The following is a 21,927-nucleotide window of genomic DNA, read 5'->3' as shown; positions in this document are numbered from 1 at the left end:
CTGGACTTAAAAATTCTAAACAAATTCCTCAGAGTTCCATCATTCAAAATCGAAACCATTCGCACAATTTTTTCCCAACGATCCAGGAGGGTCAATACATGACTACCGTGGACTTAAAGGATGCGTACCTGCATATTCCTATCCACAAAGATCACCATCAGTTCCTGAGGTTCGCCTTTCTGGACAAACATTACCAGTTCGTGGCTCTTCCGTTCGGTTTAGCCACTGCTCCCAGAATTTTCACAAAGGTGCTAGGGTCCCTTCTAGCGGTGCTAAGGCCGAGGGGCATTGCAGTAGCACCTTACCTAGACGACATTCTAATCCAAGCGTCGTCCCTTTCCAAAGCAAGGGCTCATACAGACATTGTTTTAGCCTTTCTCAGATCGCACGGGTGGAAGGTGAACATAGAAAAAAGTTCCCTGTCCCCGTCCACAAGGGTTCCCTTTCTGGGAACAATAATAAACTCCGTAGAAATGAAGATCTTTCTGACAGAGGTCAGGAAGTTAAAGCTTCTGAAGGCTTGTCGAGTTCTTCAATCCATTCCTCAGCCCTCCATAGCTCAGTGCATGGAGGAAATAGGACTAATGGTTGCGGCAATGGACGTTGTTCCTTTTGCTCGAATTCATTTAAGACCATTGCAACTGTGCATGCTCAAACAGTGGAATGGGGATTATGCAGACTTGTCTCCCCAGATTCAAATGGACCAGAAAACCAGAGACTCACTCCTCTGGTGGCTGTCTCTAGATCACCTGTCTCAGGGAATGAGTTTCCGCAGACCGGAGTGGATCATCGTCACGGCAGACGCCAGTCTTTTGGGCTGGGGCGCGGTCTGGGAGTCCCTGAAGGCTCAGGGTCTATGGTCTCGGGAAGAATCTCTTCTCCCGATAAACATATTGGAATTGAGAGCGATATTCAATGCGCTCCAGGCATGGCCTCAACTAGCGGAGGCCAGATTAATCAGATTTCAGTCGGACAACATGACGACTGTAGCGTACATCAATCATCAGGGGGGAACGAAGAGTTCCCTGGCGATGAGAGAGGTATCCAAGATCATCAAATGGGCAGAGGATCGCTCCTGCCATCTATCAGCAATTCACATCCCAGGAGTGGACAACTGGGAAGCGGATTATCTGAGTCGTCAGACTTTCCATCTGGGGGAGTGGGAACTTCACCCGGAGGTTTTTGCCCAGTTATCTCAACTATGGGGCATTCCGGATCTGGATCTGATGGCGTCACGTCAGAACTCAAAAGTTCCATGTTACGGGTCCAGGTCCAGGGATCCCAAGGCGACACTGGTAGATGCCTTAGCAGCGCCTTAGTCGTTCAATCTAGCTTATGTCTTTCCACCGTTTCCTCTTCTCCCACGGCTAGTAGCCAGGATCAAACAGGAGAAGGCTTCGGTTGATTCTAGCTAAGCGTGGGTTTTCGGATTCAGTTATAGATAGATATCAGCTCTGTCTGTTTTGTTACACAAACGTCTGGCAGCAATGCCAGATGTTCAGGAGTTTGTGCAGGCTTTAGTCAGAATCAAGCCTGTCTACAGACCTGTGGCTCCTCCATGGAGTCTAAATCTAGTTCTTTCAGTTCTTCAGGAGGTTCTGTTTGAACCTCTACATTCCATAGATATTAAGTTACTATCTTGGAAAGTTTTGTTTTTGGTTGCTATCTCTTCCGCTAGAAGAGTTTCTGAATTGTCTGCTTTGCAGTGTAATTCACCCTATCTGGTGTTTCATACAGATAAGGTCGTTTTACGTACCAAACCTGGTTTTCTTCCAAAAGTGGTTTCCAATAAGAATATTAACCAGGAAATAGTTGTTCCTTCTCTGTGTCCTAACCCAGCTTCTAACAAGGAACGTCTGTTACACAATCTCAATGTGGTTCGTGCTTTGAAGTTTTACCTAAAAGCAACTAAAGATTTCAGACAAACTTCGTCCTTGTTTGTCGTCTATTCTGGTAATAGGAGAGGTCAAAAGGCGACTGCGACCTCTCTGTCTTTCTGGCTGAAAAGCATCATCCGGTTGACTTATGAGACTGCTGGAAGGCATCCTCCTGAACGAATTACAGCTCACTCTACTAGAGCTGTGGCTTCCACTTGTGCTTTCAAGAATGAGGCTTCTGTTGAACAGATCTGTAAGGCAGCGACTTGGTCTTCACTGCATACATTTGGCAAATTTTACAAATTCGATACTTTTGCTTCTTCGGAGGCTATTTTTGGGAGAGAGGTTTTGCAAGCAGTGGTGCCTTCCGTTTAGGTTACCTGACTTGTTCCCTCCCTTCATCCGTGTCCTAAAGCTTTGGTATTGGTTCCCACAAGTAAGGATGAAGCCGTGGACGGATACACCAATGTAGGAGAAAACAGAATTTATGTTTACCTGATAAATTTCTTTCTCCTACGGTGTATCCGGTCCACGGCCCAACCTGGCATTTTAGTCAGGTTTAAATTTATTTTTATAAACTACAGTCACCACGGCACCCTATGGTTCTCCTTTTTCTCCTAACCGTCGGTCGAATGACTGGGGGGGGGCGGAGCCTGAGGGGAGCTATATGGACAGCTTTGCTGTGTGCTCTCTTTGCCACTTCCTGTAGGGATTGAGAATATCCCACAAGTAAGGATGAAGCCGTGGACCGGATACACCGTAGGAGAAAGAAATTTATCAGGTAAACATAAATTCTGTTTTTATTTTATATAATGTAAGTGTTAATCTGTTTCTTCATAGATCCACAATACAGAAACTTGCAAATTTAGCATCCCAATAACATTTGAAATGATTTTATTTTTTTTAAAATATATATTTTTTGGCAGTTTACCACAAACCATGAAAAAAAAAAACTCTGACTGTGAGTGTGACTTAGCTGCAGAAAACACTGCTGTACTATGCTACAGTATATATATTTTTATATATTTAAATACAATTTTGCAATGGTGATAGATCTTATGGGCAAGAATTTTTTCATGAAACACCCAAGCATTAGATTTGGAGATATAAAGCTCCAGAATAACATTTTAAGGTTTCTTGCACGTGTAGTAGAAAAAGCTCAAGTAGTTTTTATCAGTACCATGTTCAATACCAAATCAACAAAACTTTTTACTGATTTCAGAAATTATGTTGATTTGAAATTTTGTATTGAATTTTAAAGTTAATCTAGCCAGCTGAGCTGATTTCACTATAGTATATGTAGCACTTCACTTTGTGTAAGTTCAGTGGGGAAAATCTCACTCAAGGAAAGTGGTAATTCATGGTTTTAGGTATCTTAATGGATAAGCTTTGACCCCATCTTTAAAGAAATAGTGTGAACCAGGAATTTCCTTGCTTTTCCGTGAACTTAAACTCTGGCATGAATATGTTTGTATTCATTTAATATTGGGGGGGGGGGGGGGAGGTTAGAGTTAAAACACACCTTTTGCAAGTTTCCCTTTTTACCCTTGGGTATCTATCAGTTATAGAATGTTAAACCCTCAACTGAAGCCTTTCCAACTCTTGTTTTCTATAACTGCATCATTTTTTCCACTAACACTTATTACTTTTGTAGGTTCCAATGGAATATAACCATCTCCAAGAGATCATGATAATTGGTTTAAGGAATAGATTGCTGTTACTGCATCATATATCAGAACTCTTTTGTCCGTGTATCCCTATGTTCGATCTGGAGGGACGACTTGATGAAACAGGACAGGGTCCCTCTGTTGGATTTGACACTTTACGTGGTATTCTAATTTCTCAAGGAAAGGTATGAAAAGACCAACATTTAAACCATAAATCTTTTGTGTAGACAATGTTTTCGTTTCTACAACACTATTGCAAAACTGTGTATGTTCTGGTGAGCAGATGTCCTATGACCACTGGGGTAGGAAAAAATGCCACCCCAAAAGTCCACCACTTCTTTTTTTAGTGTAAGTTTCTATCTGTTTTGAGTTTGGTAAGCTGAGCTGGAACTCTGTTCTAGTTAAAGTGTTTGTTATTTTGTAGAAAGCTTGACCCCTCTCAGAAAACACATTGACAGCTACAAGTAACTTTGTGTCAGGGTTCCTCCAGCTTGCTGGATAGTTGTACTGTTTTCTGCCTACCATAATTAATGCTTATCTAGATCCCATCTTGCTCTAGCATACAAATGTATTAATATTAATTTAAAAAATTGGGTAATTGGCCAGATATTGCAGCATTACATCCATTTAACTCTGCTTACTTTTTTCACCTCCCCAAACATCAAAACATATTGAATAGAGATTGAGAACTTCTGTTGTCAATTTATTTAGCAACCTCCAGGTTTTCTACTGCACAGCAATTCCCTTCCCTTAAGACAGAGCAATTATCTGGATTAGAAACAAATTAGTCTTCTGTTCCCTTTCTTTCACTGTCCTTGACATCCTTTATGATTTCAGGCAGTGAAGTTGAACAGTGATCATAAATTAAAGGACTCCACTTTAGTGACATTTTCAGCAGATGTTCCCTACTCTTCATGTGACACCTCTTCATATTATTTCTTGCTTGGTCCTTTAACTCTCTAAGGTTGTTATGATACTGTATATTTCATCACCAAATTACTCTTAGCTAGGAAATGAAAAACAATGGTGATGTCCTGCTGGTTAAAGAGATTGCCTTAAAGTTTAGCAGAGATTTTGATTATGATGTGCTGTTTTCCAGAATAGGTTATAAAATCCTAAAATCCTAAAAAGAGCACATTTTTATTGACATTTTGCAGTAATTAAGACTATGGACATACTAGATGTAATATGACTTGTTTATTTTATTGATTTGCTGCTCTCAGTGGATGACATTGTACTACTGGCTCTTGTCTTGTAAAATCAAACCTCAGTACTATTGTACTGGTCTCTGCAGAACAAATGAACACTGATTTAAAGTAATGTAGGAAGTTTCAGTGTGTAGAATTTTGTAAGTACTGGAAAAACGTACAACATTTTTTTTTTTCTTTTCTTCTCTCTCTTCCAAATATGAAATAATGTTTGAGGGGGCTGTAGATGTGTTAAGAACATTTTTAAAAAGAGATTCTAATGAAAACAATTACCTGCCTTAAGTCATTAACTTACTATGGGCTAGATTTCAAGTGGAGTGCAAATTTATCACGCGCCTGTAAAAGGATATATTCACTCGTTTACGGATGGCGATAAATAACCAGCCATTACAAGTGGCTGGTTATTGCTACCGCGAGCTAGTGGTAGCAATTAGCGCTCCAAAAATATTTAAAATATCCCTCAATTGGCCCTAAAATAAAGATTTATTTATTTTTATTTAAAAAAAACAAAGCTGCAGGAAGCAGTTGGGAGGGGTAAAATATATATATTTGTGTGTTAATATGTGTATATACATACACACATTATAATATATGTATATAAATAAATACTTATATATTTATCTGCCCATTGTTGTGCAATGTACCCCCTTCAGTGCTAGGTTCTCATGCCGTGTCTCATGGCATGAGAACGAGGCTCTCATTGGAGCCTATGGAAGCGTAATGAGAGGTCGCATTCGCCCTGCGGCTAACTTTTAATACCAGCTCACATTTGCACACGCTGGTATTACTAATTGGAGCATAAATATCGTTTTGACGAAAGCTATATTTTGCGCTCCACTTATAATTTAGCCCTATGTGTTTTAACCCCTTTGCAAGATGGTACTCCCCTGCTGGGGAGCCTTGCAGCTCCCCAGCAGGGCACATTTGTTACAATCACCAGCTAATCCCCAACTTTGCTCAGTCACTAAAGAAAAATGATATACTTTAATTTGTTAGAGCATGTATTTGCAGTTGAATGTCCCTTTAAACATTGGTTTACAAATTGTTATTCTGTATTTAAAAAAATATTGTTTCCAGAAGTGCTAATCCTTGTTTTTTATTATCTTTGATATAGGAGGCAGCTTTTCGCAAAGTTGTTCAAGCAACAATGGTGCGAGATCGGCAGCATGGTCCTGTAGTCGAGCTAAATAGGATACAGGTAGGTTCTCCTTTTTTATTGCTAGACCATTGTGTGTATATATATATGTGTGTGTGTGTGTGTGTATATATATATTAATATATATATATATATATATATATATATATATATATATATATATATATATATATGTATATCAGGGACGTGCACTCATAGGAGGCAGGGGAGGCAGTGCCTACCCTGCCATATGTGGCCAAAGCTTAATTCAATTTTAATTAAAACAAAAAAAAAAAGTCACCAAAAAAATATTTCCCCCCCATGTAATGCTATGGAGAGGCAGGTACAGGAACGCTTCTCTCCATTGCAGTACATGGGTGAAAGGAAAAGCTGTGCTGCAGCGCCACCTGTGTTCTGTAAATATATTAGCAGCAGAAATTGGTACCAATAGGAGGCACGCCTCTTGATGCCTCCTAGCAAGTGAAGGATATATAGATTACTCAGAAGGAGGCTGCAGTGAGCAGGGTCATGTGACACAACTGGAAGCTGAGGTAACCTAAGAACAGATGACACCAAGCAGAAGAGTAAAGTAGTATTCTACATCTCTTGTGATTCACAAATTGTGTTCAGATACAGCTCATTAACAGGGGGCAGTATGTGAGCATAACCCAATACTGACAGGAAGTCAAAGGGTCAATTCAAATTTAAATCCATAATTTGAAACCCAGAGTTTGAAGTTAAGTGTGCAGTGTCCACATTATTTAAATTAAAGTTTTTGACATTGAATATTGCTAAGCCTCTTTTTTTCATGGTTATTTTATTTAATTAGGTACAAACCCCATATATGTTATGTCTGTTCAGTCAGAGGATGCAGTATCTATTTTTATTTTTCTCTGTGTCTCCATTTATTTAAAGACTGCTGTTAACTTGTAATTCACAAATCAATTGAAAGCTGTTGCATTGTGTTTTTAATATCTGCTGATTTTATACAAGTTTATATGAATAAAAAGGAGATAATGAGTCATTTAAAAATATATGTAATTATTGCAGTTGTTAAATGTTTTTAGAAATAATGCCACTGTAAAGTAACTGGTTAAACACATAGTCAAAGGGAGACATTTAAAATTAAACTTTCATGATTGAGGTAGAGCATGCTATTTTAATAGACTTTTCTAGTTATTTATATTTTGAGAATTAGCATTAACTGTTACTGGCCCCATGTCAGCAAATCAAATTAGTTTTTGAAAGGAACATGAAAGTCATAATTACATTTCCATCATTCAGATAGAAATTGCACAAACAAAATAAATAACTTTCTATTTTACTTTTATTATTATGTACTTCATTCTTTTGGTATCCTTTGGTGTCCTTTGTTGAAGAGCATACCTAAGTGGGATGTGCACGTGCGTTTCTTGAACACCATATTGCAGCAGCTGTGTTGGCAGTATTGATAACTTGTCCTTTGTGTAAAATTTGTATGGTAAATTATTTCTATTTTTACAATACAGTAGTGAGTGGAGAAGAGATTGGGGATCATTCTAATTGCTCAGTAACTGGCACTGTGCCACAGAATTGTGTGAGTGTGTATGTGAGCAGAGTGGGTGTGCTTTATTCTCCAGGTAATCAATACATTTCCGATGAGCTGGTGCTTTAGTGCAGTGTTCCTCAACAATGGTCCTCAAGTACCCCCAACTGGCCAGGTTTTCATTATAGCTGAATCAGTGCACAGGTGAAGTAATCAGCTGATCAGTAACTCAGTGGTTACTAACTTGCTCTCACCCATCACCTGATTATGTTACCATTACACTGGTTAAGCTATCATTTAAACATTTAAATTAAAAATGTGTGTGTGGATTTGAAAGCTTGCATTGTGTGGCTGTTTTAGGGTCCCAGGTATTGGAAAGGACCTTGACGAGGTACCTGGGCTTGTCCCATTTGGCCAGATGTGGTAACTAACCTTTCCATTTTTGCTTTTAAATCTTAGCTGAGAGCTTGTAAGTGAGTGCTGGGTTTTCTCTGTGTGTTGTATTAATTTGTTTTGTCATTTTCCCTATGGTTCTTGCACCCAGACCTGTCTGGGGTTTACTGCCAGTGACTCTGGGGACAGCACAGCTTCCTGTGAGTGCCAGTGGCACCCAGGGCTGAGCATGTTGCAGGGTCATGGGATGTGTACCCGGTCCGGTATGAGAGTGGAGTTCCCATCCGTGTTTTGTGTATATATATATATATATATATATATATATATATATTTCATGTAATTGGCAAGAGTCCATGAGCTAGTGACGTATGGGATATACAATCCTACCAGGAGGGGCAAAGTTTCCCAAACCTCAAAATGCCTATAAATACACCCCTCACCACACCCACAATTCAGTTTTACAAACTTTCCCTCCTATGGAGGTGGTGAAGTAAGTTTGTGCTAAGATTTCTACGTTGATATGCTCTTCTCAGCATTTTGAAGCCCGATTCCTCTCAGAGTACAGTGAATGTCAGAGGGATGTGAAGGGAGTATCACCTATTGAATGCAATGGTTTTCCTCACAGGGATCTATTTCATAGGTTCACTGTTATCCATCGTAGAGATTCATCTCCTACCTCCCTTTTCAGATCAACGATATACTCTCATATTCCATTACCTCCACTGATAACTGTTTCAGTGCTGGTTTGGCTATCTGCTATATGTGGATGGGTGTCTTCTGGTTAGTATGTTTTCATTACTTTCATTTTTTTGTCGCAAAGTTACGTTCGATGACACAAATTCGTCATTTCCGGCGTCTTTGTTGACACCAAATCCTTTCACAAGGTTGCGTCTTTAATGACGCAAGTGTGTCATTTCCGGATGTTGTTAGCGCCAAAGAAATGTCTGTTTGTGCGTCATACTTGGCGCCAAATATTTTCATTATTTTAAGCCCCATTCCTATATGCCTCTTGCCTTTTTTCTCTATCAGAGGGCTATGCTATTTTTGCGTTATATGTTGTCTTTTCTCTTACATTTGCAAGATGTCTCAATCTGATCCTGTTTCAGAAATCACTGTTGGAATCCTGCTGACTGATAACAGTTCTACCAAAGCTAAGTACATTTGTTGTAATTTTGTGGAGATTATTTCTCCAGCTGTGGTTTGTAATAAGTTATCATGATAAACTTTTAAATGCAGAGAATATGTCCATCAGTAATAGTACATTGCCTGCTGCTGTTCTTTTAAACATCTAATGTACAAGATATACCTGTGAAATTATAACAATTTATTGCTGTTTCTATTCAGAAGGCTTTGTCTGCCATCCCGCCTTCTAATAAATGTAAATGTCTTTTAAAACTTCTCATAAAGTTGATGAAATTTCAAATGACAGACAACATACTGAATTATCCTCCTCTGATGAGGATCTATCTGATTCAGAAGATCCTTCCTCAGATATTGACACTGACAAATCTACTTATTTATTTAAAATGGAGTACATTCGTTCTTTGTTGAAGAAGTGTTGATTATATTGGATATTGAGGAGATTAGTCCTCTTGATATTAAACTAGTAAACGTTTATAAACCACCTGTGGTTATTCCTGAGGTCTTTCCAGTTCCTGATGCTATTTCTGATATGATTTCTAAGGAATGTAATAGGCCTGGTACTTCTTTTATTCCTTCTTTAAGGTTTTAAAAATTGTATCCTTTGCCAGCAGTTAGATTGGCGTTTTGGGAAAAAATCCCCAAAGTTGGGGCTATCTCTACTCTTGCTAAACGTACTACTATTCCTGTGGAAGATAGTATTTCTTTTAAGATCCTTTAGATAGGAAACTTGTATCTTATCTAAGGAAAGTTTATTTATTTTCAGGTCTTTTTCTTAGGCCTGCAATTTCTTTGGCTGATGTTGCAGCTGCTTCAACCTTTTGGCTGGAAACTTTAGCGCAACAAGTATCGGATCATGATTTGTCTAGCATTGTTAACTTGATTCAACAACATGCTAATAATTTCTTTTGTGATGCCATTTTTTGATATTATCAAAATTGATATTAAATCTAGGTCTTTAGCTATTTTAGCTAGAAGAGCTTTGTGGCTTAAATCTTAGAATGCTGCTATGACTTCTAAGTCGAGATTGCTATTTCTTTCCTTCCAAGGTAATACATTATTTGGTCAACAGTTGGATTCAATAATTTCAACTGTCACTGGGGGGGAGGGAGTTTTTTTGCCTCAAGATTAAGATCTAAGGGTAAATTTAAAGCTTCTAACCGTTTTTGTTCTTTAATAAGGAACAGAAATCTAATTCTTCCCCAAGGAATCTGTTTCCAATTGGAAGCCTTATTCAAATTGGAATAAATCCAAGCCATTTAAGAGCTTAAAGTCAGCCCCCAAGTCCGCATGATGGTGCGGCTCCTATTCCAGCTCAGTTGGTAGGGGGCAGATTAAGATTTTTCTAAGATGTTTGGATCCGTTCGGTCCAAAATCATTGGATTCAGAGAACTGTCTCTCAGGGGTACAGAATAGGATTCAGAGTAAGACCTCTTGTGAGAAGTTTTTTTCTCTCACGCATTCCAGCAAACCCAGTTAAGGCTCAGGCTTTCCTGAAGTGTGTTTCAGCCCTGGAGTTATCTGGGGTAATCATGCCAGTTCTGTTTCTGGAACAGGGTCTGGGGTTTTATTAATATCTATTCATTGTCCCAAAGAATGAAAATTCATTCAGATCAGTTTTGGATCTAAAAATGTTGAATCGATATGTAAGAGTGCCAATTTTCAAAAAGGTTATTATAAGGTCTATTCTGCCTTTTGTTCAGCAAGGGCATTATATACCCACAATAGACTTACAGGATGTATATCTTCATATTTTGATTCATCCAGATTGCTTTCAGTTTCTGAGATTCTCTTTTTTAGACAAACATTACCAATTGTTGCTCTTCCTTTTTTGGCCTAGCGACAGCTTTAGGAATCTCTTCAAGGTTCTCGGTGTCCTACTCTCTGTTATCAGAGAGTGGGGTTTTGCAGTGTTTCTTTATTTGGACTATATTTTGGTACTTGCTTAGTCTTTAAGTTCTGCAGAATTTCACACAAATTAACTACTGTTGTTTCTTCATAGACATGGTTGGAGGATCAATTTACCAAAAAGTTACTTGATTCCTCAGACAAGGGTCACCTTTTTAGGTTTCCAGATAGATTCAGTATCCATGACTCTGTCTTTAACAGACGAGAGACAATTTAAATTGGTTTCAGCTTGTCGGAACTTTCAGACTCTATTATTCCTTTCAGTAGCCATGTGCATGGAAGTTTTCAGTTTCATGACTGCAGCATCGGACGTACGTCCCTTTGCTCGTTTTCATGTGAGACCTCTCCAGCTTTGTATGCTGAATCAATGGTGCTGGGATTATACAAAGATATCACAATTAATATCTTTAAATCACAATGTTCGATTATCTCTGACTTGGTGGTTAGATCACCATCGTATAGTTCTAGGGGCCTTTTTGGTTCATCCAACCTGGACTGTGATCACAACAGATGTGAGTCTTTTCAGGTTGGGGAGCTGTTTGGGGGTCTCTGACAGCACAAGGGGTTTGGAAATCTCAAGAGGCAAGATTACCAATCAATATTTTGGAACAATTTTCAGGGTTCTTCAGGCTTGGCCTCTGTTAAGAGAGAACCGTTAATTTGTTCTCAGACAGAGAATATCACAGCTGTGGCATATGTCAATCATCAGGGTGGGACTCAGTCCCCTAGCTATGAAGGAAGTATCTTGAATACTTTCTTGGGCGGAATCCAGCTCTTGTCTAATTTCTGTGGTACATGTCCCAGGTGTAGACAATTGAGAAGCGGATTATCTCAGCCGTCAGACTTTACATCCGGGGGAGTGTCTCTCCATCCAGATGTGTTTTCTCAGATTGTTCAGATGTCCGGTCTTTCAGAAATATATCTGATGGTTTCTCATCTAAACAAGAAACTTCCCAGGTACCTGTCCAGGTCCAGGGTTCTTCAGGCGGAAGCAGTGGATGCGTTGACACTTCCTTGGTGTTGCCATCCTGCTTATATTTTTCCGCCTCTAGTTCTTCTTCCAAGAGTGATATCCAAAATCATCATGGAACAGTCATTTGTATTGCTGGTAGCTCCAGTATGACCTCACAGGTTTTGGTATGTGGATCTTGTTCGGATGTCCAGTTGCCAATCTTGGCCTCTTCCATCAGGATTTCAAATCATTAAATTTAAAGGTATGGAAATTGAATGCCTAGTGCTTAGTCATAGAGGTTTATCTGACCCAGTGATTAATACTATGTTACAGGCTCATAAATCTGTTTCTAGGAAGATTTATTATCGAATTTGGGAGAATTATATTCATGGTGTTCTTCTCATTAATTCGTTTGACATTCTTTTAGAATTCCTAGAATTCTGCAGTTTCTTCAGGATGGTTTGGATAAGGTTTTGTCTGCAAGTTCCTTGAAGGGACAGATCTCTGCTCTTTCTGTCTTATTTCACAGAAAGATTGCTTAAGCTTCCTGATATTCACTGTTTTGTTCAGGCTTTGGTTTGTATCAAGCCTGTCATTAATTAATTCTCTCCTCCTTGGAGTCTTAAAGTGAATGTAAATTTTAATGCCAAAGTGCCCGTTTTTTAAAAATTCGATTAAAAACAGGGGCACTTTAATTCATCAAAATTTACATTTCACTCGTGCTGTGAAAAAAACCTTACCTTTTAATCTTGACAGCAGCTCCAGCTTCCTCCTCCCATCGCAAAGCCTCTTCCTGGGTCTAAAATGAGGAATCTGGCTTCCTCCAATCATGGCATTGAATCAGACACTGATTCCCCCGGGGGGGGGGAAGCGGTGATTGGAGAATGACCTATCCATCATTTATGACATCAGAAATGGCTTGCGACGACCGGAGGAAGCTGGAGCTGCTGTCAAGATTAAAAGGTAAGTTTTTTTCACAACAGGAGTGAAATGTAAATTTTGATGAATTAAAGTGCTCCTGTTTTTAATAAAAAATTTAAAAAACGGTCACTTTAGCATCAAAATTTACATTCACTTTAATTTGGTTTTGAAGGCTTTACAGGCGCCTTCATTTGAGCCTATGCATGCTTTGGACATTAAACTACTTTCTTGGAAAGTGTTGTTCCTTTTTGCCATCTCTTCTGCTAGAAGAGTTTCTGATTTATCTGCTCTTTCTTGTGAATCTCCTTTTCTGATTTTTCATCAGGATTAGGTGGTTTTGCGGACTTCATTTAAATTCTTACCTAAGGTTGTGAATTCTAACAACATTAATAGTGAAATTGTTGTCCTTTCCTTGTGTCCTAATCCTAAGAATTCTTTGGAGAAATCCTTACATTCTTTGCATGTGGTGAGAGTTTGAAATATTATGTTAAAGCTACTAAAGATTTCAGGAAGACTTCTAGTCTATTTGTTATCTTTTCTGGTTCTAGGAAAGGTCAGAAGGCTTCTGCCGTTTCCTTGACTTCGTGGTTAAAGCTTTTTGATTCTTTCAGCTTATTTGGGGTCGGGTTAAGCCCCGCCTCAGAGAATTAGAGCTCATTCTATTAAATCAGTCTCCACTTCATGGGCTTTTAAGAATGAAGCTTCAGTTGATCAGATTTGCAAAGCTGCAACCTGGTTTTCTTTGCATATATTTACTAAATTCTACCATTTTGATGTATTCGCTTCTTCGGAAGCAGTTTTTGGCAGAAAAGTTTTTCAGGCAGCTGTTTCAGTTTGATTTCTCTGCTTATGTTTTAAGTTTTTTCTTTTCATTCATGAGAATAAAACTTATATTTTGGGTTGTGGATTAATTTTTCAGTGAAAAATGGCTGTTTTTATTTTTACCCCTCCCTCTCTAGTGACTCTTGCGTGGAGTTCCACATCTTGGGTATTGCTATCCCATACGTCACTAGCTCATGGACTCTTGCCAATTACATGAAAGAAAACATAATTTATGTAAGAACTTACCTGATAAATTCATTTCTTTCATATTGGCAAGAATCCATGAGGCCCACCCTTTTTTATGGTGGTTATGATTTTTTTTGTATAAAGCACAATTATTTCCAAATTCCTTTGTTGATGCTTTTTACTCCTTTCTTTATCACCCACTACTTGGCTATTTGTTAAACTGAATTGTGGGTATGGTGAGGGGTGTATTTATAGGCATTTTGAGGTTTGGGAAACTTTGCCCCTCCTGGTAGGATTGTATATCCCATATGTCACTAGCTCATGGACTCTTGCCAATATGAAAGAAATTAATTTGTCAGGTAAGTTCTTACATAAATTATGTTTATATATATATATATATATATATATATATATATATATATATATATATACCTGTGTGTGTGTATATATTATATATATTTTATATATATATATATATATATATATATATATATATATATATATATATACACACAGGGAGTGCAGAATTATTAGGCAAGTTGTATTTTTGAGGATTAATTTTATTATTGAACAACAACCATGTTCTCAATGAACTTAAAAAACTCATTAATATCAAAGCTGAATAGTTTTGGAAGTAGTTTTTAGTTTGTTTTTAGTTATAGCTATTTTAGGGGGATATCTGTGTGTGCAGGTGACTATTACTGTGCATAATTATTAGGCAACTTAACAAAAAACAAATATATACCCATTTCAATTATTTATTTTTACCAGTGAAACCAATATAACATCTCAACATTCACAAATATACATTTCTGACATTCAAAAACAAAACAAAAACAAATCAGTGACAATATAGCCACCTTTCTTTGCAAGGACACTCAAAAGCCTGCCATCCATGGATTCTGTCAGTGTTTTGATCTGTTCACCATCAACATTGCGTGCAGCAGCAACCACAGCCTCCCAGACACTGTTCAGAGAGGTGTACTGTTTTCCCTCCTTGTAAATCTCACATTTGATGATGGACCACAGGTTCTCAATGGGGTTCAGATCAGGTGAACAAGGAGGCCATGTCATTAGATTTTCTTCTTTTATACCCTTTCTTGCCAGCCACGCTGTGGAGTACTTGGACGCGTGTGATGGAGCATTGTCCTGCATGAAAATCATGTTTTTCTTGAAGGATGCAGACTTCTTCCTGTACCACTGCTTGAAGAAGGTGTCTTCCAGAAACTGGCAGTAGGACTGGGAGTTGAGCTTGACTCCATCCTCAACCCGAAAAGGCCCCACAAGCTCATCTTTGATGATACCAGCCCAAACCAGTACTCCACCTCCACCTTGCTGGCGTCTGAGTCGGACTGGAGCTCTCTGCCCTTTACCAATCCAGCCACGGGCCCATCCATCTGGCCCATCAAGACTCACTCTCATTTCATCAGTCCATAAAACCTTAGAAAAATCAGTCTTGAGATATTTCTTGGCCCAGTCTTGACGTTTCAGCTTGTGTGTCTTGTTCAGTGGTGGTCGTCTTTCAGCCTTTCTTACCTTGGCCATGTCTCTGAGTATTGCACACCTTGTGCTTTTGGGCACTCCAGTGATGTTGTAGCTCTGAAATATGGCCAAACTGGTGGCAAGTGGCATCTTGGCAGCTGCACGCTTGACTTTTCTCAGTTCATGGGCAGTTATTTTGCGCCTTGGTTTTTCCACACGCTTCTTGCGACCCTGTTGACTATTTTGAATGAAAGACTTGATTGTTCGATGATCACGCTTCAGAAGCTTTGCAATTTTAAGAGTGCTGCATCCCTCTGCAAGATATCTCACTATTTTTGACTTTTCTGAGCCTGTCAAGTCCTTCTTTTGACCCATTTTGCCAAAGGAAAGGAAGTTGCCTAATAATTATGCACACCTGATATAGGGTGTTGATGTCATTAGACCACACCCCTTCTCATTACAGAGATGCACATCACCTAATATGCTTAATTGGTAGCAGGCTTTCGAGCCTATACAGCTTGGAGTAAGACAACATGCATAAAGAGGATGATGTGGTCAAAATACTAATTTGCCTAATAATTCTGCACACAGTGTGTATATATATATATATATATAGTGTGTGTGTATATAGTGTGTGTGTACATATAAAGCACTCACTGGGATTTGGGATAAAAGAACCCAGTGAGTGCTATTTATGTGAACTATATATATATATATATATATATATATATATAACACACAGAAAACCTGGCACTCGCCAGCAGATTCACAGTAATGTTTAAAAGCAAAACTGGTGGAAGTCAGTTACATTTGGCGCCAAAGGATCAAACCTAGGACCACGACAAGGTCTCCCCCTTCCTGCGACCCTAAACCAACACCCACACAATGCATACTTCCAAACAAACTGGGAACCTCCCAGGGTGACACAGGCTTTTGTAACCTCCCCTATGTAAATACAAAACACAGGAATGGACCACACTCACAAACCGGGCTGGGTACACATCCTAAGCCACAGCAAACTCCACAGCCCTGAACACTGACAGACAGCTGCAAAGTTCCCAGCAACTTAGGCAGTTAACCCCAGAGCAGCCTGGGTGGCAGGCCCGCAGGGAAGCATTACAAACATTATCAACACAACACACAGAAAACTTGGCACTCGCCAGCAGATTCACAGTAATGTTTAAAAGCAAAACTGGGGGAAGTCAGTTACATTTGGCGCCAAAGGATCAAGCCCAGGACCACAGCAAGGTCTTCCCCTTCCTGGGACCCTAAACCAGCACCCACACAATGCATACTTCCAAAGAAACCAACTTTTAAACATATTTAGCTCCCTTTATTGTTTCTGTGTCATTTATTCACAATAGTTTAGAGGAACTATTGTTTTTTAGGGTAGTAGCTTTTATTCCATATCATTTGGTGCACTCACTCTTCATTTGTTTTTTAGTTGTTTGTTTTCCCTTTATTTTTTTTCTAGCAGTGTATGTGTATATATATATATATATATATATATATATGTGTATGTACAGGGAGTCCAGAATTATTAGGCAAGTTGTATTTTTGAGGATTAATTTTATTATTGAACAACAACCATGTTCTCAATGAACCCAAAAAACTCATTAATATCAAAGCTGAATAGTTTTGGAAGTAGTTTTTAGTTTGTTTTTAGTTATAGCTATTTTAGGGGCATATCTGTGTGTGCAGGTGACTATTACTGTGCATAATTATTAGGCAACTTAACAAAAAACAAATATATACCCATTTCAATTATTTATTTTTACCAGTGAAACCAATATAACATCTCAACATTCACAAATATACATTTCCGACATTCAAAAACAAAACAAAAACAAATCAGTGACCAATATAGCCACCTTTCTTTGCAAGGACACTCAAAAGCCTGCCATCCATGGATTCTGTCAGTGTTTTGATCTGTTCACCATCAACATTGCGTGCAGCAGCAACCACAGCCTCCCAGACACTGTTCAGAGAGGTGTACTGTTTTCACTCCTTGTAAATCTCACATTTGATGATGGACCACAGGTTCTCAATGGGGTTCAGATCAGGTGAACAAGGAGGCCATGTCATTAAATTTTCTTCTTTTATACCCTTTCTTGCCAGCCACGCTGTGGAGTACTTGGACGCGTGTGATGGAGCATTGTCCTGCATGAAAATCATGTTTTTCTTGAAGGATGCAGACTTCTTCCTGTACCACTGCTTGAAGAAGGTGTCTTCCAGAAACTGGCAGTAGGACTGGGAGTTGAACTTGACTCCATCCTCAACCCGAAAAGGCCCCACAAGCTCATCTTTGATGATACCAGCCCAAACTAGTACTCCACCTCCACCTTGCTGGCGTCTGAGTCGGACTGGAGCTCTCTGCCCTTTACCAATCCAGCCACGGGCCCATCCATCTGGCCCATCAAGACTCACTCTCATTTCAGTCCATAAAACCTTAGAAAAATCAGTCTTGAGATATTTCTTGGCCCAGTCTTGACGTTTCAGCTTGTGTGTCTTGTTCAGTGGTGGTCGTCTTTCAGCCTTTCTTACCTTGGCCATGTCTCTGAGTATTGCACACCTTGTGCTTTTGGGCACTCCAGTGATGTTGCAGCTCTGAAATATGGCCAAACTGGTGGCAAGTGGCATCTTGGCAGCTGCACGCTTGACTTTTCTCAGTTCATGGGCAGTTATTTTGCGCCTTGGTTTTTCCACACGCTTCTTGCGACCCTGTTGAATATTTTGAATGAAACACTTGATTGTTCGATGATCACGCTTCAGAAGCTTTGCAATTTTAAGAGTGCTGCATCCCTCTGCAAGATATCTCACTATTTTTGACTTTTCTGAGCCTGTCAAGTCCTTCTTTTGACCCATTTTGCCAAAGGAAAGGAAGTTGCCTAATAATTATACACACCTGATATAGGGTGTTGATGTCATTAGACCACACCCCTTCTCATTACAGAGATGCACATAACCTAATATGCTTAATTGGTAGTAGGCTTTCGAGCCTATACAGCTTGGAGTAAGACAACATGCATAAAGAGGATGATGTGGTCAAAATACTCATTTGCCTAATAATTCTGCACTCCCTGTATATGTGTGTGTGTATATATCTATGTGTGTGTGTATATATCTATATATATATATATATATATGTGTGTGTATGTATATAAATATATATGTATGTATATATATATGTATATATATATATATATATATATATATGTGTGTGTGTGTATATATATATATATATATATATATATATATATATATATATATATATATATATATATATATACACACACATAAATATATATATATATATATATATATATATATATATATATATATATATGAGTGTGTATATGTATATAGTGTATATGTGCGTGTGTGTATATATATAATATATATATATATATATATATATATATATATATATATGTGTGTGTGTGTGTATATATATATATATATATATATATATATATATATATATATATTTCTCTTGTAAGGTGTATCAAGTCCACGGATCATCCATTACTTGTGGGATATTTTCATTCCCAACAGGAAGTTGCAAGAGGACACCCACAGCAGAGCTGTCTATATAGCTCCTTCCATCACTACCATATCCAGTCATTCTTTTGCAACTCTCAACAAGCATGGAGGTAGTAAGAGATAAGTGGTATAATGTAGCTGTTATTTTGCTTCAATCATGAGTTTATTATCTTTAAATAGTACCGGAGTTGTGCTATTTTGTTCCAGGCAGGAAAAAAGAAGAATCTGCCTGGGATTTCTATGATCTTAGCAGGTTGTAACTAAGATCCATTGCTGTTCTCACACATGTCTGAAGAGAGAGATAACTTCAGCGGGGGAATGGCGTGCAGGTTATCCTGCTATGAGGTATGTGCAGTTAAGATTTTTCTAGAAGATGAAATGAAGGCTAGAAAATGCTGCTGATACCAAATTTATGTAAGGTAAGCCTGAATACAGTGATTTAATAGCGACTGGTATCATGCTTACTTTCTGAGGTAAAACTCTTTTATATTTACAATATTAAACGTTTGCTGGCATGTTTAAACGTTTTTATATATACTTTGGTGATAAAACTTTATTAGGGCCTACTTTTTTTTCCACATGGCTGGCTTAAATTTGCCTAGAAACAGTTTCCTGAGGCTTTCCACTGTGTTACTATGAGTGGGAGGGGCCTAGTTTAGTGCTTTTTTGTGCATTAACTATTACAGACTGAGACATCCAGGAGTTCTCTGAATGCTACAGGACATCTATGAAGGGCTTTTAGGCTTCCAAAATCGTTTGTTGGGGAAGGTAAGCCTACAGCAAGGCTGTGGCAGTTTGGTGTGACTGTTAAAAAAACGTCTATATCGTTTTTTTGATCCGGTTTTTGAACTAAGGGGTTAATCATCCATTTGCAAGTGGGTGCAATGCTCTGTTAGCTTATTATACACACTGTAAAAATTTTGTTTGATTTACTGCCTTTTTTCACTGTTTTTCAAATTCTGACAAAATGTGTTTCTCTTAAAGGCACAGTACCATTTTTTAAATTTGCTTGTTAACTTGATTTAAAGTGTTTTCCAAGCTTGCTAGTCTCATTGCTAGTCTGTATAAACATGTCTGACATAGAGGAAACTCCTTGTTCATTATGTTTAAAAGCCATGGTGGAACCCCCTCTTAGAATGTGTACCAAATGTACTGATTTCACTTTAAGCAATAAAGATCATATTCTGTCTTTAAAAAAATTATCACCAGAGGAATCTGTCGAGGGGAAAGTTATGCCGACTAACTCTCCCCACGTGTCAGATCCTTTGACTCCCGCTCAAGGGACTCACGCTCAAATGGCCCCAAGTACATCCTGGGCGCCCATAGCGTTTACTTTACAAGACATGGCGGCAGTCATGGATAATACACTGTCAGCGGTATTAGCCAGACTACCTGTATTTAGAGGAAAGCGAGATAGCTCTGGAGTTAGACGAAATACAGAACATACTGACGCTTTAAGAACTATGTCTGATACTGCCTCACAATATGCAGAAGATGAAGGAGAGCTTCTTTCTGTGGGTGATATTTCTGACTCAGGGAAGATGATGCAACCTGATTCTGATATTTCTACATTTAAATTTAAGCTTGAACACCTCCGCGTGTTACTCAGGGATTTTTTAGCTGCTCTGAATGACTGTGATACAATTGCAGTGCCAGAAAAATTGTGTAGACTGGATAAATACTATGCAGTGCCGGTGTGTACTGATGTTTTTCCAATACCTAAAAGGTTTAAAGAAATTATTACTAAGGAATGGGATAGACCAGGTGTGCCGTTCTCTTCCCCCTCCTGTTTTTAGAAAAATGTTTCCAATAGACGCCACCACACGGGACTTATGGCAGACAGTTCCTAAGGTGGAGGGAGCAGTTTCTACTCTAGCAAAGCGTACTACTATCCCTGTCGAGGACAGTTGTGCTTTCTTAGGTCCAATGGATAAAAAGTTAGAGGGTTACCTTAAGAAGATGTTTATTCAACAAGGTTTTATCCTACAGCCCCTTGCATGCATTGCGCCTGTCACTGCTGCTGCGGCGTTCTGGTTCGAGTCTCTGGAAGAGGCTTTACAGGTAGCGACTCCATTGGATGAAATACTTGACAAGCTTAGAGTACTTAAGCTAGCCAATTCTTTTGTTTCTGATGCCATTGTTCATTTGACTAAACTAACGGCTAAGAATTCTGGTTTTGCTATCCAGGCGTGCAGAGCGCTATGGCTTAAATCATGGTCAGCTGACGTAACGTCAAAATCGAAGCTGCTTAACATTCCCTTCAAGGGGCAGACCCTATTCGGGCCTGGTTTGAAGGAGATTATTGCTGATATCACTGGAGGAAAGGGTCATGCCCTTCCTCAGGATAGGTCCAAACCAAGGGCCAAACAGTCTAATTTTCGTGCCTTTCGAAACTTCAAGGCAAGTGCGGCATTAACTTCCTCTAATGCAAAACAAGAGGGAACTTTTGCTCAGTCCAAGACGGTCTGGAGACCTAACCAGACCTGGAACAAGGGTAAGCAGGCCAAAAAACCTGCTGCTGCCTCTAAGACAGCATGAAGGAACGGCCCCCTATCCGGTAACGGATCTAGTAGGGGGCAGACTTTCGCTCTTCGCCCAGGTGTGGGCAAGAGATGTCCAGGATCCCTGGGCGTTGGAAATTATATCCCAGGGATATCTTCTGGACTTCAAGGCTTCCCCCCCAAAAGGGAGATTTCACCTTTCACAATTATCTGCAAACCAGATAAAGAGAGAGGCATTCTTACACTGTGTACAAGACCTCCTAGTTATGGGAGTGATCCATCCAGTCCCAAAGGAGCAACAGGGACAGGGATTTTACTCAAACCTGTTTGTGGTTCCCAAAAAAGAGGGAACCTTCAGACCAATTTTGGATCTAAAGATCTTAAACAAATTCCTCAGAGTTCCATCATTCAAGATGGATAGTATTCGTACCATCCTACCTATGATCCAGGAGGGTCAATACATGGCGGTCCTAAGGCCACGGGGCAAAACAGTGGCCCCTTATTTAGATGACATCCTGATTCAGGCGTCAAACTTCCAAATTGCCAAGTCTCATACGGACATAGTGTTGGCATTTCTGAGGTCGTATGGGTGGAAGGTGAACGAGAAAGAGTTCTCTATCCCCCCTCACAAGAGTTTCCTTCCTAGGGACTCTGATAGATTCTGTAG

General features: G+C 39.1%; 1 protein-coding gene across 4 annotated transcripts in view; it reads left to right on the top strand.

Moving 5' to 3' along the window:
- HERC2 (HECT and RLD domain containing E3 ubiquitin protein ligase 2) overlaps positions 1–21,927 on the top strand; it is a 733,063-nt gene that overhangs the window by 600,470 nt on the left and 110,666 nt on the right. For all 4 annotated transcript variants that reach the window (XM_053707729.1, XM_053707727.1, XM_053707730.1 and 1 more), the window contains 2 exons: positions 3,532–3,729; positions 5,867–5,950. In XM_053707729.1, coding sequence (XP_053563704.1) covers positions 3,532–3,729; positions 5,867–5,950 — 282 coding nt within the window. The remainder of the gene's footprint in view (positions 1–3,531; positions 3,730–5,866; positions 5,951–21,927) is intronic.

This window comes from Bombina bombina, chromosome 3 (genome assembly GCF_027579735.1).
Source record: "Bombina bombina isolate aBomBom1 chromosome 3, aBomBom1.pri, whole genome shotgun sequence".
NCBI classification, from domain to species: Eukaryota; Metazoa; Chordata; class Amphibia; order Anura; family Bombinatoridae; genus Bombina; species Bombina bombina.
Note: the sequence above shows the minus strand (reverse complement) of the source record. Positions and strands in the feature narration are given on the sequence as shown.